The 17,976-nt window shown below is 47.2% G+C and overlaps 1 protein-coding gene across 2 annotated transcripts in view; it reads left to right on the top strand.

The window, feature by feature from the left end:
- Positions 1-17,976, top strand: part of abat (4-aminobutyrate aminotransferase) — a 244,185-nt gene that overhangs the window by 95,908 nt on the left and 130,301 nt on the right. For both annotated transcript variants that reach the window (XM_072481278.1, XM_072481277.1), the window contains exon 2: positions 6,057-6,186. In XM_072481278.1, the coding sequence (XP_072337379.1) occupies positions 6,117-6,186 (70 nt within the window). In that variant the 5' untranslated portion in view covers positions 6,057-6,116. The remainder of the gene's footprint in view (positions 1-6,056; positions 6,187-17,976) is intronic.

Here is a 17,976-nt window from a genome sequence, read left to right on the forward strand (position 1 = left end):
GATGGGCATGGACAGGGTGGATAGGGAGCAGCTGTTCCCATTAAGTGAAGGGGACACAATTTCATGCTAAGGGGCTGGAGGTTTAGTGGGGATGTGAGGAAAAATGTTTTTACCCAGAGGGTGGTGACGGTCAGGAATGCACTGCCTGGGAGGGTGATAGAGGCAGGTTGCCTCACATCCTTTAAAAAGTAACTGAATGAGCACTTGGCACATCATAACATTCAAGGCCAAGGACCAAGTGCCGGTAAATTGGATTAGGTAAGTAGGTCAGGTTTTTTTTCATGTATCGGTGTAGGCGCGATGGGCCACAGGACCTATTCTGCACTGTGTGATTCTGTGACGGTGGGGTGGAAATTGGGGGAAATGTTTTCCTGTTTGAGGCAAGGGCACAATATAGTCATGAGTGAATCAGAAAAAGGAATGAGGGTGTTCCACATGTCCCACAAAAAGGTAGTCATAGCTAGGATATATATGAGCTCCTAAAGATAATTTATTTTGAGGAAGTCCATGAATCAGAGGAAAAAACAGTTCAATGTAAGAACACGTCTAGCCAGGTAGAGAAGGCCGGTGGCAGACTGGGACTGGTTGAGCCTTTGTTCAAGGGAGAAATGGAGGGTGCACAGGTTGTTCTGTTGGGGGGGGGTGGGGGGGGGGGGGGGGGGTGGAAGATGGACAGTGAAAAGGAATTGGTTCGGGCCAGGAAGCTGTAAACTGATAAATTGTTGAGTGCTTTGGAAGAGTCAAAAGTTGAGAGAGTTTAGACAGGGGATGAAGAGGGATAGCGAGGGTGTCACAGAACTATTAAATAAATGCTTTGGTCCAATCCTTTTATAAATGATGGTTGACGTGCAAATATGGAAGAATTACAGGAGGACCTGAAACAATTGAAAGAACCAAATATAGAAAAGGAACATATACTGAAAAGTTAGAATTCTAGATGGAAATTCACTGCATGCACCACCATCTATTGACAGAGGTCAGAAAGGAGAGAACAGAAGCCAATGCAAAGTATTTACAACACCGAAACAACCATTCGCTCCAACAGCTCCATGCAATGTTTATGCTCCACATGAGCTTTGACCAATCCTCGTTAAAAATGCAAATATACTGTTATTTTCCTTGATCAAGAGGGAAGCGAAGGATAAATTGGGTAACCATAGTAGATTAATTAATTTACCATCAGCTGTGGAAGAACATTAGTGTTTTGAATTTATGCGTTAATTTAGAAAAAGTTTAGATGTTGTGTACCCTACTGATCCGTACTAGGTTACTCTCTATACATAGTAAATGGAAAAATCTGAAAGTCTTGAAAATAATAAATAACGTTTTCATGTCCGAAAGTATCCATCTATTCAGTCAACATTATACCAGTTTAATCTCTCTGCAAAGTTGTGATTCCACACTCTGGCATTGGTTTCCGTCCATGAGTCTGGTTCAAAGAGTGGGGAAAATTCCCGGATCCATGACCCTAATGTTTAAAAATGGCTGTCTGGACATCAGATTTCTAGCCCTCACCCCTTATACCCCTCGCCCTCTGCTGTACACTTTCTATGTGCTCCATCCATGCCACCTCATGCCATGTGCCCTCACCGATAACCCCTCATACCCTAAAATTAAAGCAAAATACTGCGGATGCTAGAAATCTGAGATATACAAAACAATGCTGGAAAGACTCAGCAGGTCCAGCAGCATCTGTGAAGTGAGATACAGCGTTAATGTTGCAAGCCTTTTTCAGAACTATCATATTGGACTTAAAATGCTACCTCTCTTTCTCTCTCCACAGATGCTTCTAGACGCAGTACTTTCTGTTTTTAGTTTAGATCTCCAGCACCTGCGGTATTTTGCTTTTATTATATTGGAATTCATAGTCAAACTTCAAAGAGTCCATAACCATTTGTACCTCTCAATCAAACTGAAATGGCAGGCACTCTACTGTGATAATGGATGGTTGTTAAATTAGTCACGCAGCAGTAATCCAATAATGGAAGCTCTCAGCCTTATCATAGAATAAAATAGAAAGCAATGATTTTTTTTCAACACTCCAGATATTTTTTCAAAGATTTGAAGAGTTTTATTTCAAATGCTTGCCAGCTCTTGTCAAAGTCAATAGTAGATAGATTCAACACACTCGTTAAGACAGAATAACAAGCTTTATTTTCGAAAACAACTGCATGCAGTAATGGCTGAAACTTGAAGTCAGAGAGCAGTGAACAAAACTGCTGAGTCTTTCACAAGTTCCGCGCTTTCGCGGAGAATTAGCTCAATATTTATACATTATCATTGTCAAGATTATGTGACAACAGTATAGTCAGGAGTTTGATCGGAAATACAAACGGAAGCATAGATCGGATCATGATTGGTCATATCACTCATACCATTAATTTAGTCCTTGGCGGGAACATTGAAAGGTCGGAATAGACTTGTTTCTTCCTGAACTTATCTTGTTTTAAATTCCTACGGCCCTGGGTTATGATGAGTTAGTTTTATCAGGAGTTGCCGAGGTCCGGTGTTTTGGAATGGCTCGACCTTCGCTGATCTTTTCAGACTTCAAGTTATGCAGAGTTGGCCTATGGCCATACTAGCCTGAAAATGGTTAGGGCAGCATTCTTTACATGGGCCTGGTGAGCTGGAATGAGTAGTTTCAGCCTTTCTTATATTGCATCAAACCTTTTGACCAGTCTTCCCATTGACCAGTTTTCCCATCATGCCATTACTTAATTCGTACCATATCACACTCTTGTTGACTGGTGCTTTTGACTGACCCTCTTGACACTTTTGTCAGGCCTTCTTGATACTTCTGACAGTTGATTAGTACAGGTTTGTTGACTGTTCCAATGAGTTTGATGGTTAATTAGTTTATGCTCTTTTTACACACATTTATGCTTACTTTTAACAATTTCAAAAGGCACCGGAGCACCCCTAAGGTCACCTTACCTCCCACAAAGATGTCCCGGGACCATATCCAAAGAGGTACCTTACCTCTCTAAAGGAACACTCTTGCTTTCCAAAGAAATGCACAAAGTTCAGATTTGTTCTTACCAGGTCTGCTCTGCACATTTCAGGTTTCACATTCCCGGGCCAACTTGAGTGGAGGCAGTTGATGATTTAAATAGCCTTTGTGAAATGCACTTGTGAAATGTGAACTGCCCTCCTTCAACACCCCCGCAACGTGCGTGTTTAGGGGCAAGACTTGCAATTTGCAGGCTGGTCCGTTATTTTCGTCGCGACGGTGTGGCTATCCATCATGGTAAAAATCCAGGTGTTCTGTGTAGACACGTAATGTTGACCTTAAGTGAATAGATAGGGAATGAACTGAATGAAGCACTGAAGTCTACACTCATGAAAAGTACCAATTTGCAAAGATTATTACAGAGCTGAGGGCAGTTAATGTAGAGTACAATTAATTTACTGGACTGATGGTGTCGGGAAGCTCCAATTATCTTGCAGTGACCAATCTTATATGATGTGTGACACATACCTTTCATTTTGAATTACATTACAATCAATTGGATGAAGCCCCATCACGCCTATTATGTCCCGACAGATAATGACATCCAACATCACATACCTCAAATGACTAATGCCCTACTATATCTGAAACATTTCTATGAGACTTTGCCCATTATAGAAATATATTGATTAAGCTGTTTGTTGGTGGCTATAGATTTCAATTATAACCATTGTGTTGAAACACTTGGAATTAGAACTTCCCAGTGTTAAAATATATCCACTATCACCAATGCTATATTGGTCCAGAACTTCCTTCATTATTCTTCTGGGGAAGCAATATTGTTTTAATCGGACGATTAATAGTTGAACATTATTCTTTGAATGCTGGTCTAGATCTTCCGCATTCTTCATATAATGCACTCGTCAGTTTAAATGAGATCACATAACTTCTGTAACTATTCATTATATGCATTTCTGTTGGGAGTTTCTTCCTCCTGATTGGCCGAAGACAGATTTTCCGCCCCAGCGCTGAGTTTTCTGGCGGTGTAGGTGACTCACAATTGGGCACTGAAAATATCTTCCTGTCCCGCAGAAGGCAACGAGATGTTTTGAGTGGCTTGCCCGTCCCACCGCATGGGGTTGCCTTTGGCGGGACTGAAAGATCCCCGCTGGTGGGAAGGGCCAGAAAGTCCCACCCCGTGTTTTTCTAATTTTTCACTTTATGTTGGAGCTAGACTCAGATTGGTAATAAAAATTATCTTCCTTTTTGACCACATTTGTATAGTTATATCTTCTACACCAGGGAATATGATTGCTTGTGTTAACAACATCAGCAAGAGAATTAGCTTGGAAAAGTTGCCGCTGAAGGAGCTAAATTTGTGAGCTTACGTTTGAAAGGATAGTTACTGAAGCAACCTGATTTAACAATTGTCGCTGCACGAATATTAGTTCTCTAATGACAGATGTGGGAAATGGTAATGTCACACTGGAGCAATAGAGGAGTTAATCATTTTGTTTTTCTTTGGCCTTCGGCCAGAGATGCCAGTGGTCTGGGATCCTGCAGTCCTTCAGGAGTGCACTTGAGGGGCCAGGATGCGGATGGCACAAGGGACAATTACACTGTGCCAACCAACCCTGTTAGTGGAAAACCGTTTGTTGGATGGAAGTTATTCGGAATTTACCCCACCAGGATTACTGGATTCTGAAATTTAGTGGTGGAAGTAAAAGAAATTTTTTTCTATGCCAAAGTCATCACTCAGCTCTGACCATAAAATAATACATTTCCCTTTCGCCCAAAATTGATCTGTTTTGCTCTTCACTAAGAACTTATCTCATTGAACTATTTATTAAAACTATTTATATATATTTGCATGGCAAGGTATAGTTTTAAGTGTGTTTATTTTAATGTTTCTGTACCTGGAAGGGTAAAACATGTCGTTAGATTCATGCTGGTCAAAGGTGGTATATGTGTGAAGTTGGTTAAGTTCCAACTGTGTTTCTATTGTGTTTATAGAGAGGTATGCTGTGAACAATAAATAGTAACAGCAGAGGCATTGCTTAGCAACAGGAGGCCATTTTCCTTTGTTCTTAGTTTTAACTGGAAACCAGAGCAGTTGGTTTAGAAGGCTAGAGAAGGAACATCCCTCTTAGCTTTGCTAGAGGAAAAGCCGTACCACTGAGTAACGGTAAAGAAAACAAATGCAATCATCTGAAGAATGTTAAGGAAACTAGAGAACTGGAGAAACTAGCGAATGAAGAGAAGTTTCCAAGAATCATAGGATCCCTACAGTGCACAAGGAGAAATTCACAGACATTAACTTGGGTTCAGAGCGGAGTGTGTGTATTTGACCACAGTCTACTTGTGCGCTTAAAACGGGACTTTTTTGTATTAATGAGACCACTGTAGCTTAAGATGTACTTTGTAATCCATGTTAATCTTTAAATCTGTGTATATTTGTTAAGATAATGGGAAGTAAGGGAGTATTGCATAATAATCCAATCTTTCATGTTTAACAAATGTTTCTTTCCTTGTCAAAACTAATTAGCGGCCCTGTGACTCTGTTCCTCCGTGTTTTATAAAAAAAAGATTAAACTTACAGTCTTTTGAGCCAGGGTTCCTATCCAGTTATGACTTCAACTGGGACCGTGACAACAAGTTGGTTATCTTGTTCAGTAATCAGTCATAATTAATAAAAGCAATTCATAAAACATCCTATTTTGTGAATGAATGCTGTGAAAATTGATTATTTAACATGCCAAGACAACTTCTGGTGCATTGAAAGAAATAATTCGTCAAAGCCTTTTCTCTAAATGCACGGTTGAAGTGAAGATTTCTGTGACTCCGATTGCAATTTTGATGTTGCCTAAAGCATAAAGCTGTCGCATGTAGTGTCGGTCTTCCACCTAGCATGCTTACATATTGACTTTGTTTTCTCTAATGTAAGACCTGTATGTAGATTTGTATTTAGAAGAATTGCTTGGGGAAGAAACCCATGTAGCACAAAATTAGAGTAAAACATCACAAATGGGCACTGAAAATCACTCCGTGCAACGTGGATAAAATAACGAGCCCCTTTTGAGGATGTTGTTTGTTTCTTCCTCCACAGAGCTGTCGGCTGGGAATCTGAATTTCACTGCCTGTGAACCTTCTGTCCTTGAAATCTAACATGGCTTCCACTCTCCTCTCTCGGCAACTTACTTACATATTGCAGCACAACCTGAAGTTTTCCCTGCCCCGTGAGTATTCTCTCATTCAAGGCTAAGAAATGATATGATACAAAATGTAATCTAGGTTTTACAGCTTTTTTCAGCTTTTACATTTAGATGGTTACTTAGTGGTCTGGGGCACAGCCGAGTCTCGGCCAATCATTCTTCCAGAAATGGCGATTTTTCTGCCACATGGTTAGCTAGCGAGTTGAGCCAACCTATTTGAAAAACAAGGAGAATTGAGGAAATGAATACTTTCTGAAAAAGATGACGGGTAGGTTTCCTGCACCTGTTTGTAGAAATAGATAAGAGACCTGGCCTTCTATTCTATTTATTAGATGTTGGTTTGAGATGGGAAAGAACCCAATACGTTAGAACATTATAATAACTACACCAAACTACTCTTTTTCCTTATATTAGTTCATGGGATGTGGGCATCACTGACTGGGCCAGCATTTATTGCCCATTCCTAATTGCCCTTCAGCTGAGAGTCAACCACATTGCTGTAAGCCAGACCAGGTAAGGATGGCAGATTTTCTTCCCTGAAGCACATTAGTGAGCTAGATGGGTTTTTACACCAACAATGGTTTCATGCAATTAAAAGTCTAAAGATCACAATGGTTTCATGGTTATCTTTAAACTTTTAATTCCAGACTTTTAGTGAATTCAAATTTCACCATCTGCTGTTAGGATTTGAACCCCAGTCCCCAAATCATTATCCTGGATTACTAGTCCAGCGACAAGACCACCACGTCACCACCTTCGCACACCGCTATTGGTTACTGTGTATTGTATGACAAAAATTCAATTGGACATCTGTCCAATTTAACTTAAAGATTATGAATTATTTTATATTGTACGAGGATCCTTGATAGATTTAGAAGAAATTGTTTATGTAACAGTGAAGGAAATTCAGTTTAAAAAAAATATATTTTTTATTCTCCTTTTTCACATTTTCTCCCAAATTTACACCCACCAACAATAAACAATAATCAGTAACAAATATGTCAATCCCATATCAATAACAACGATCCCATCCTCCCACCAAACCCAAAACATTAGCCCGCAGGTTCACACAAACAAATGACAAAAAGGAATTAGGGATCACCCATAGCCGCCATTAACACACACAGCCCCCCTCTCCCCAACCCTCCCACCCACACGCCCCAACTAATGTTCGATGTTATCCAGTTCTTGAAAGTGCATAATGAATAATTTTTAAAAATATATATTTTATTGAAATTTTTTTCCCTGAGCAACATTTTTCCCGCTTACAAAACAAGCGAAACGATAACAGTAACAAAACAGAAATTTTTAAACTTTTTAACAATAATAATAATAGTAGTAATAATATACAAGTAACAAAACCTCGTACTCTATTGACCCAAACTCAACTGCCTCTCCCCCTCCTCCTCCCCCCCCCCCCCCCCCCGGGTTGCTGCTGCTGGTCATCCGTCTTCCCTCTAACGTTCCCCTAGGTAGTCGAGAAATGGCTGCCACCGCCTGGTGAACCCTTGAGCCGATCCTCTCAGGGCAAACTTTATCTGCTCCAGTTTAATAAACCCCGCCATATCGTTTACCCAGGCCTCCAGTCCGGGGGGTTTCGCCTCCTTTCACATGAGTAGGATCCTGCGCCGGGCTATGAGGGACGCAAAGGCCACGACATCGGCCTCTTTCGCCTCCTGCACTCCCGGCTCTTCCGCAACTCCAAATAGAGCTAACCCCCAGCCTGGTTTGACCCGGGCCTTCACCACCTGCGAAATCACTCCCGTCACTCCCTTCCAATACCCTTCCAGTGCCGGGCACGCCCAAAACATATGTGCGTGGTTTGCCGGGCTCCCGCCACACCTCCCACATTTGTCCTCCACTCCAAAGAACCTGCTCAATCTTGCCCCCGTTATGTGTGCTCTATGTAGCACCTTAAATTGAATCAGGCTAAGCCTGGCGCATGAGGAAGAGGAATTTACCCTGCTTAGGGCATCAGCCCACATACCCTCCTCTATCTCCTCCCCTAATTCTTCTTCCCACTTTCTTTTTAGTTCGCCCACCGACTCCTCCCCCTCTTCCCTCATCTCTCTATAAATCTCTGACACCTTGCCCTCTCCGACCCACACCCCTGAAAGCACCCTGTCCTGTATCCCCTGTGTCGGGAGAGCGGAGATTCCCTCACCTGTTGTCTAGTAAACGCCCTCACCTGCATATATCTCAAGAAATTCCCCCGGGGTAACTTATACTTTTCCTCCAGTGCTCCCAAGCTCGCAAAAGTCCCATCTATGAATAAATCTCCCACCTTCCTAATTCCCAACTGGTACCAGCTCTGAAATCCTCCATCCATTCTTCCTGGGGCGAACCTATGATTGTTCCTGATAGGGGACCCCACCAGGGCTCCCCGCACACCTCTCTGTCGCCTCCACTGTCCCCATATGTTCAGTGTTGCCGCCACCACCGGGTTCGTGGTGTACTTTTTCGATGAGAACGGTAGCGGCGCCGTCACCAGCACCTCTAGACTCGTCCCTTTACAGGACCTTCTCTCCAGCCTTTTCCACGCCGCTCCCTCACCCTCCATCATCCATCTACGTATCATTGCCACATTGGCGGCCCAATAATAATCTCCCAAATTCGGTAGTGCCAGTCCTCCTCTGTCCCTGCTGCGCTGCAGGAACCCCCTCCTTACTCTCGGAACTTTCCCTGCCCACACAAAGCTCGTAATGCTCCTATCTATTTTATTAAAAAAGGTCCTGGTGATTAAAATAGGGAGACATTGAAATACAAATAAGAACCTCGGGAGGACCATCATCTTAATTGCCTGCACCCTGCCCGCCAGCGATAAAGGCTGCATGTCCCACCTCTTAAAGTCCTCCTCCATTTGTTCTACCAGCCGTGTCAGATTAAGTCTGTGCAAGGTTCCCCGGCTCCTAGCGATCTGAATCCCCAAGTATCGGAAGTTTCTTTCCACTTTCCTTAGCGGTAAGCCTTCTATCTCTCTACTCTGGTCCCCTTGATGTATCACATATAATTCACTCTTCCCCATGTTTAACCTATACCCCGAAAATTCCCCGAACCTCCTCAAGATTCGCATAACCTCTATCACCCCCCCCCCCCCCCGCTGGGTCCGACACGTATAGCAATAGGTCATCCGCGTATAACGAGACTCGGTGTTCTTCTCCCCCTCTAGTCACCCCTCTCCATTTCCTGGAGTCTCTCAGCGCCATGGCCAGAGGTTCAATTGCCAGCGCAAACAACAATGGAGACAGCGGGCATCCCTGTCTTGTTCCCCTATATAATCGGAAATACTCAGATCTATGTCGACCTGTAACTACGCTTGCCGTTGGTGCCCCATAAAGTAGTTTAACCCAGCGAATAAATCCGTTCCCAAACCCAAACCTCCTTAACACTTCCCATAAATACTCCCACTCCACCCTCTCAAATGCCTTCTCTGCGTCCATTGCCGCCACTATCTCTGCCTCCCCCTCCACTGAGGGCATCATTATCACCCCTAATAGCCGTTGCACGTTAACATTCAATTGTCTCCCTTTTATGAACCCTGTCTGGTCTTCGTGCACCACCCCTGGGACACAGTCCTCTATCCTCGATGCCAGCACCTTTGCTAGCAGTTTGGCGTCCACGTTCAATAGTGAAATAGGTCTATAGGACCCACACTGCATTGGATCTTTGTCCCTCTTCAAAATTAGCGATATCGTCGCCTCCGACATTGTCGGGGGTAGTGTCCCCCCTTCCCTGGCCTCATTGAACGTCCTTGCCAACAACGGGGCCAACAAGTCCACATATTTTCTGTAGAATTCCACCGGGAACCCGTCTGGCCCCGGGGCCTTCCCTGCTTGCATGCTTCCCAGTCCCTTAATAACCTCGTCCACCTCAATCGGCGCCCCCAGGCCTGCCACCGCCTGCTCCTCCACTTTCGGGAACCTCAACTGGTCCAGGAACTGCCGCATCCCCTCCTCTCCCTCTGGGGGCTGAGACCTATACAGTTCTTCATAAAAGGTCTTGAACACCTCATTTATCTGTCCTGCCCTTCGCACGGTGTCTCCCCTTTCATCCCTAATTCCTCCTATCTCCCTCGCTGCTGCCCTCTTTCGCAGTTGGTGCGCCAACAGGCGACTAGCCTTTTCCCCATATTCATACCTCCTCTCCTGTGCCTTCCTCCACAGTACCTCTGCCTTTCTGGTGGTCAGAAGGTCAAACTCGGTCTGGAGTCGTCTCCTCTCCCTGTACAGCTCCTCCTCCGGGGTCTCTGCAAATTCCCTGTCCACCCTTAAAATCTCCCCCAGTAATCTATCCCTTTCCTTGGCCTCTGTTTTCCTTTTGTGGGCCCCAATAGAAATCATCTCTCCTCTGACCACCGCTTTTAGTGCTTCCCAGACCACTCCCACAGGGACCTCGCCGTCGTCATTGACCTCCAGGTATCTCTCGATACACCCCCTCACTCTTGCACACACTCCCTCATCCGCCATCAGTCCCACATCTAATCGCCAGAGTGTTCTCTGCTCCCTGTCCTCTCCTACTTCCAGGTACACCCAATGTGGGGCATGATCCGAAACCGCTATGGCTGAGTATTCAGCTTCTTCCACCCTAGAGATCAACGACCTTCCTAGAACAAAAAAATCTATCCGGGAGTACACTTTATGGACGTGGGAGAAGAAAGAATACTCCCTAGCCCTGGGTCTAAGAAATCGCCATGGGTCCACTCCCCCCATTTGGTCCATAAACCCCTTAAGTACCTTGGCCGCTGCCGGCCTGCTTCCAGTCCTTGAGCTGGATCTATCTAGCCCCGGGTCCAGCACCGTGTTGAAGTCCCCTCCTAAAATCAAATTTCCTGCTTCCAGGTCCGGAATACGCCCCAGCATCCGTCTCATGAGCCCCGCATCGTCCCAATTTGGGGCATACACATTAACCAACACGACCTCCATTCCCTCCAGCCTACCACTCACCATTACATATCTACCTCCACTATCTGCTACGATGTTCTTTGCTTCAAATGCTACCCGTTTCCCCACCAAAATGGCCACCCCTCTGTTCTTTGCGTCCAGTCCTGAGTGGAACACCTGTCCCACCCATCCTTTCCTTAGCCTAACTTGGTCCGCCACCTTTAGGTGCGTCTATTGGAGCATAACCACGTCTGCCCTTAGTCCTTTCAAATGCGCGAGCGCTCGGGCCCTTTTTATCGGCCCATTCAGGCCTCTCACGTTCCACGTGATCAGCCGCACTGGGGGGCTACCTGCCCCCCTCCCGTGTCGACTAGCCATTACCTTCTCTAGGCCAGTCCCATATTCCGCCTCCGCGCTCCCGCTCGCTCCCCCAGCGTCGCATTCCGCCCCCGACCACCTTCTCTTTAGCCATTTCCTTTTGGATTTCCGCAGCAGCAACCCAGTTGCCCCCCCCCCCCCCCCGCTAGATCCCTATCTAGCTTGATTGCTCCCCCCATATCACTTCCGTAAGTCAGCTGACTTCAACTGACCCCAGCTACTCCTGCTCGCTCCTCGGCCCCCCCGGTGTGAGGGAACTCCCATCCGCCTTGCGCCTGTTTTCCCGCCTTATTCTTTCTGCCGCGGGAACATCCCTTTACCTGTCCCGCCTCTTATGGCGCAGCTCCCTTTCCCCTCCCCCTCTCCTTCCCCATTCTCTGACTATGTCCCGCCTCTCCCCCCTCACCGGCGCCCACATTTCCCCAGTGTCCCCCCCCCCCTTCCCTGTTTACTTCTCGCTTAACTTTCACCATCCCATTAACAAAAACAATAATAACAACAATAACAGTTCCCTGCAGCATCAGTCCCTCAGTTCCGGTCCAGTTTCTCTTCATTGATGAAGGACCATGCTTCCTTCGCCGTCTCGAAATAATATTGTCTCTCCTGATGCGTGACCCATAGTCTTGCCGGCTGCAGCATCCCAAACTTCACCTTCCTTTTGTGCAAAACCTCTTTGGCTCGGTTGAAGCTCGCCCTCCTTCTCGCCACCTCCGCACTCCAATCCTGGTAGATCCTTACCACCGCATTCTCCCATCTGCTACTCCGCACCTTTTTGGCCCATCTCAGGACCTGTTCTCTGTCCTTAAGGCGGTAGAATCGCACGATTATCGCCCTCGGTGGTTCTCCCGCTTTTGGTCTTCTCGCCGGGATCCGATTTGCCCACTCCACCTCCATGGGGCCCGCAGGGGCCTCAGCACCCATCAGTGAGCTCAGCATCTTACTTGCGTACGCTCCACAGTCCACTCCTTCCACACCCTCCGGGAGACCTAGTATCCTAAGGTTCTTCCTTCGCGCTCCATTTTCAAGGGCCTCAATCCTGTCAGCACACTTTTTATGAAGTGCCTCGTGCGTCTGAGTCTTGACCGCCAGGCCCAGGACCTCGTCCTCAATACCTGACACCTTCTGCTCCACCACGCGAAGTTCCGTCTCCTGGGTCTTTAAAGTCTCCTTAAGCCCCTCAATTGCCTGTAACAACGGGGTCATTACCTCCTTCTTCAGCAGGTCCACGCACCGTCTCACCACCTCGTCCTGCTCAGGCCCCCATGTCACCTGTGGTTTCTCCGCCGCCATTTTGTTTCACTCCCTCTCTCTCTCTCTCTGATCTTCTGGCTGCAGATTCTTTGGGCTGCAGCCGCTGCCGCCGGTTTTTCCCTCCGTCTTTCGGGGGGGGCTCCCTTCCCTCGCGCCTTGCACCGGGTTTTACGGCCGTCCAAGTCCCCGTTGGGGCTCTTAAAAGAGCCCGAAGTTCCGTCGGAGCTGGAGCCGCCGAAACGTGCGGCTCGCTCATCCCTGCCGCAACCGGAAGTCGTGCATAATGAATAATGCCCATGAATTGTAGAACCCCTCCATCCTTCCCCTCAGTTCAAACTTAACATTCTCAAGAGTCAAGGATTCCAACAGGCCCCCCCACCACGCCAGGGCACAGGGTGGAGAGGTTGCTCTCCAATCTATCAGGATCCGCCTTCGGGTGATCAACGAGCCAACGGCTACAACATCTGCCTGCGCACCCGTTTCCAACCCTGGCTGGTCCAACACCCCGAATATGGCCTCCGCCCCCCCCCGGAGTCCAGTTTCACGTGCACCACTTTAGAAATTACCTTAAAAACCTCCTTCAAGTAATCCTCTAGCTTTGGACAGGACCAAAACATATGAACGTGAATAGCACGCCCCCCCCCCACCCCTCCCCCGCAACACTCACACACATCTTCTACTCCTTCAAAGAATCGGCTCATCCTTGCCCTTGTGAGGTGTGCTCTATATACCACCTTCAGCTGTATCAGCCCCAACCTCGCGCACGAGGTGGAGGTATTCACTCTCCGGAGCACCTCACACCAGAACCCCTCCTCCATATCCTCTCCCAACTCTTCCTCCCACTTTGCTTTGATCCCTTCCAGTGGTGCCTTCTCCTCTTCCAAAATAGCTCCATAAACCGCTGACACTACCCCCTTCTCCAGTCCCCCTGTCGTCAGCACCTCCTCCAGCAATGTGGAGGCCGGCTCCACCGGGAAGCTCTGTATCTCCTTTCTGGCAAAATCTCGAACCTGCAGGTATCTAAACATTTCCCCCTGCTCCAGCCCATACTTCGCTTCCAGCTCCTTCAATCCTGCAAGAAGGATATTCAGTTGATCCTGATTTTTAAGTATTATAAAGAAAGCCTGTTTGTCGTAGTAACTTGCATTAAAAGAGGACAAAAAGTATCACACGTTGCTTCACCGAGGTGTATGAGAAACAGACACTGAGTGAAAGAAGAGGTATATCAATGTGGTGGGTTTTAAGGACAATCTTAAAGGAAGTGGAGGAACTGGAGGGATTTAAAAAAAAAAAAATTATATTGAAGCATTTGTAATTTTCACAGTTTAACACATTAACATTTCTTAAACAACCACATGGGCCGACACACACAAAAAACCTAAAAAACAATGTCCCCTACTGCCCATGCCCATTCCCTAATTACCTGAACACCGAGTTCCCTGTCCTTATCTGACACTGCCATGCCTCCTACTCCTACTTTCTTGCACCCCCCACCCCCCCTTTCCCCCCTTACTGCTGACTTTCAATTTTCTTTGAAGAAGTCGATGAACGGTTACCATCTCTGGGCGAACCCCTGAGTTGATCCTCTCAAGGCGAACTTGATTTTTTTCCACGCTGAGAAATCCACTGACCCACACACCTGACTTCGGGGGCTCCGAGTCCCTCCATCCTAGCAAAATCCATCTCCGGGCCACCAGGGAGGTGAAGGCCAGGTCATCGGCCTCCCTTGGAACCCGGATCATCCAATATCCCAAATATTGCCAGTTCTGGACTCTGAGTTACCCTCCCTTCCAGGATTTCTGACATAACGTCCGCAAATCCCTGCCAGAATCTCCTCAACTTCAGACATGCCCAGAACATATGTACATGGTTAGCTGGGCTACTCCCACACCGCCCACATCTGTCCTCCACCTCGTCAAAGAACCTGCTCATCCGGGCAACCGTTATGTTGGCCCTGTGTACCACTTTGAACTGGATCAGGCGAAGTCTGGCACAGGTCAAGGATGAATTGACTCTCTTCAAGGCTTTTTCCCACTTCTCAATTTCCAGCTCTCTTCCCAGCTCCTCTTCCCACTTCACCTCCCTGATCGGGTCCCCCTCCCATTCCATCAACTCCTTGTATATCTCCGAAATCCTCCCCTCTCCAACCCCAGTTTTTGACATCACCTTATCCTGTAGCCCCCTCAGGGGGAGATGTGGAAAGCTAGGAACCTGCCTTCGTACAAAGTCCCAGACCTGAAGATATCGAAACCCATTCCCGCCCGGTAGCTCAAACTCCTCCTCCAGTGCCTCCAAGGTCGGAAAGTCCTACTGGATAAATAAATCCCCAAATCTCTCGATCTCTGCCTGATGCCACCTTCTGAAGCCCCCATCCAGCCTCCCTGGGACAAACCGGTGATTGTTACAAATCGGAGACCACACTGATGCTCCAATCCCATGTGCTGCCTCCATTGCCCCCACACCCTTAGGGCTTCCACCACCACAGGGCTTGTAGAGTACAGAGCCTGCGAGAACGGCAGGGGCGCTGTTAGTAAAGCCTCCAAACCCGTACCCTTGCAGGATGCCACTTCCACTTACTCCAAGGCCAACCCCTCCCCCACTACCCACTTCCTGACCATCAATATGTTGGCCGCCCAGTAATAATTAATAAAGCGCCCTCCAGGAGTGCCCTCTTTACTCTCGGGGTTTCCCCCGCCCACACACAACCTGTAATCGCCACGTTTATTTTTCTAAAAAAAAGCCTTTGGGACAAAAATCATTTGATCGACCGCTTTGCCCAGATTTAACTTGAGGGGCTGCCCCCTCTCTTTAGCCACTTGAATCCCTAAACATCTAAAACTCCCCACCACCACTTTAAAAGGTAACTCCCTCAGTCTCCTTACCTGCCCCCGTGCCTGGATCACAAACATCTCGCTCTTTCCCATATTCAACCTGTAGCCTGAAAATCGCCCATATTCTCCCAGTACCTCCATGATTTTGGTTATTCCCCTCACCGGGTCTGTACATAAAGCAGCAAGTCATCCGCATAGAGAAAAACCAACCCCCCCCCCCACTATCCCCCACCACACACTCGATGCTCTAAGGGCCATTGCTAAAGGCTCTATGGCCAGGGCAAACAGTAATGGGGAGAGCGGGCATCCCTGCCTTGTCCCTCTCCCGAGATTAATATATTCTGACCGGGTTCGGTTGGTTCTCACATTTGCCACTGGGGCCTGATATAACAGCCGGACCCAGTCCACAAATCCCTGCCTGAACCCAAACCTGCTTAAAATGTCCCATAAGGATGTCCACTCCACCCGGTCGAAAGCCTTCTCCGCATCCATGGCTACTATCACCTCAGCCTCTCGCCCCTCAGCTGGCATCATTGTAACATTAAGAAGCCGTCAAATATTGGATGTCAGGTGCCTGCCCTTCACAAATCCTGTCTGATCCTCACCTATTACCTCCGGGACACAGTCCTCTATTCTGGTGGCCAAGATCTTTGCCAGTAATTTAGCATCTATATTCAAAAGGTAAATTGGGCTGTACGATCCACAGCTCCCCGGGTCCTTGTCTCACTTCAGGATGAGAGAGATTGATAGCTGTGATAGCATTGGGGTAAGCACTCCCAACTCCTTGGATTCGTTGACAGCCTTAACTAACAGCGGTCCCACTAGCCCCGAAAACCTTTTATAAAATTCCACTGGGAATCCGTCAGGTCCTGGGGCCTTACCTGATGGCATTGCCCCAATCCATCTATCACTTCACCGAGCCCAATTGGGCCCCCCAAGACTTCCACCAGCTCCTCATCTACCTTCGGGAACTCTAGCCTCTCCAGGAATTGGTTCATTCCCTCCTCCCCCGCAGGGGGTTCCGACTCATATAAACGACTATAGAATGCACGAAACACGTCATTAATCGCCCCCGAACCCCTCCTTACATTCCCCCTCACATCCTTAATTTTTCCTATTTCTCTCGCCGCCTCCTGCTTCCTCAGCTGATGCGCCAACATCCTGCTAGCTTTCTCCCCATATTAATATTCTGCCCCTTTTACCCTCCTCAGCTGTCCCTCCGCCTTGCTTGTGGAAAGGAGACCAAAATCCATTTGAAGTCTCTGACGCTCCTTCAGGAGCTCCTCATTTGGAGACTCCGCATATCTCCGATCCACATGCAAGATTTCTCCTACTAACTGTCCAGCTCCGCCTGTTCAGCCCTTTCCCTATGGGCCCGAATCGAAATATATTCCCCTCTGATGACCGCTTTCAATGCCTCCCACACCACCCCAGCCACGATCTCTCCCGTGTTGTTGGTTTTTCTATCCCCCCGAATGGCCTCCCTCACTCGCTCACATATCTTGTTGTCTGCTAACAGCCCTGCATCTAGCCTCCACTGTGGTCGCTGTGAATTTCCCGTGTTCACCTGTAGGTCTAGCCAATGTGGCACATGGTCCGATACTACGATTGCTGAATGCAGTGTCCACTAGCCCCACTAATAATGTTTTGTCCAGTATTAAAAAATCGATCCTGGAGTACGCCTTGTGCACATGAGTCTGGAGGGATATTTGGAGGAATCACTGTGATTGAGCTGGAGGTGATTTCAGAGAATTTTAATCTAGTCGGTGACAATAAATCAAATCAAATATGAATTTAGGTAATATTGCGTTCATAGCCCTGGTGAGATGTCCGACTGGTATACTGTTATACGTAATTCTCACATTTCACAATGTCATGCTGTCCTTATTGATTGCTCATTGCTCATGGCTGTTGAACTACATTTCAAGTGTCCCCAAAAGTGGAAGTAAAGGGGGTTGTAAGACATAATTTCTGTATCCGATATCTTCAGAGCAACCCAATACTGTCAAGCTTCATCTTCCATAAAAGATGTTAAACTGAGGCCCTGGGCTGTATTCGCCGCCGTCGGGATGCTCGGTTTGCCGGCAGCCCGGGGGTTTCCCGACGGCGTGGGGCTGTACCAGAATGGGAAACCCCATTGACCAGCCGGCGAAAAGGAGCATCCCGCCGGCGTGCTTTACCAGAAATCTGGCGCGGTAGGACGGAGAATCCAGCCCCCTGTCTCTGCATTATTCTGACAGTAGCTGATATATGTATACTTAATACAAAGAACAAAAGAACAAAGAAAAGTACAGCACTGGAACAGACCCTTCGGCCCTCCAAGCCTGTGCCGACCATGCTGCCATCTAACCTAAAACCTTCTACACTTCCGGGGTCCGTATCCCTCTATTCTCATCCTATTCATGTAGTTTGCAAGATGCCCCTTAAACGTCACTATCTTACCTGCTTCCTTTACTTCCTCTGGCAGCGAGTCC

This window comes from Scyliorhinus torazame, chromosome 17, assembly GCF_047496885.1.
Source record: "Scyliorhinus torazame isolate Kashiwa2021f chromosome 17, sScyTor2.1, whole genome shotgun sequence".
Taxonomy (NCBI): domain Eukaryota; kingdom Metazoa; phylum Chordata; class Chondrichthyes; order Carcharhiniformes; family Scyliorhinidae; genus Scyliorhinus; species Scyliorhinus torazame.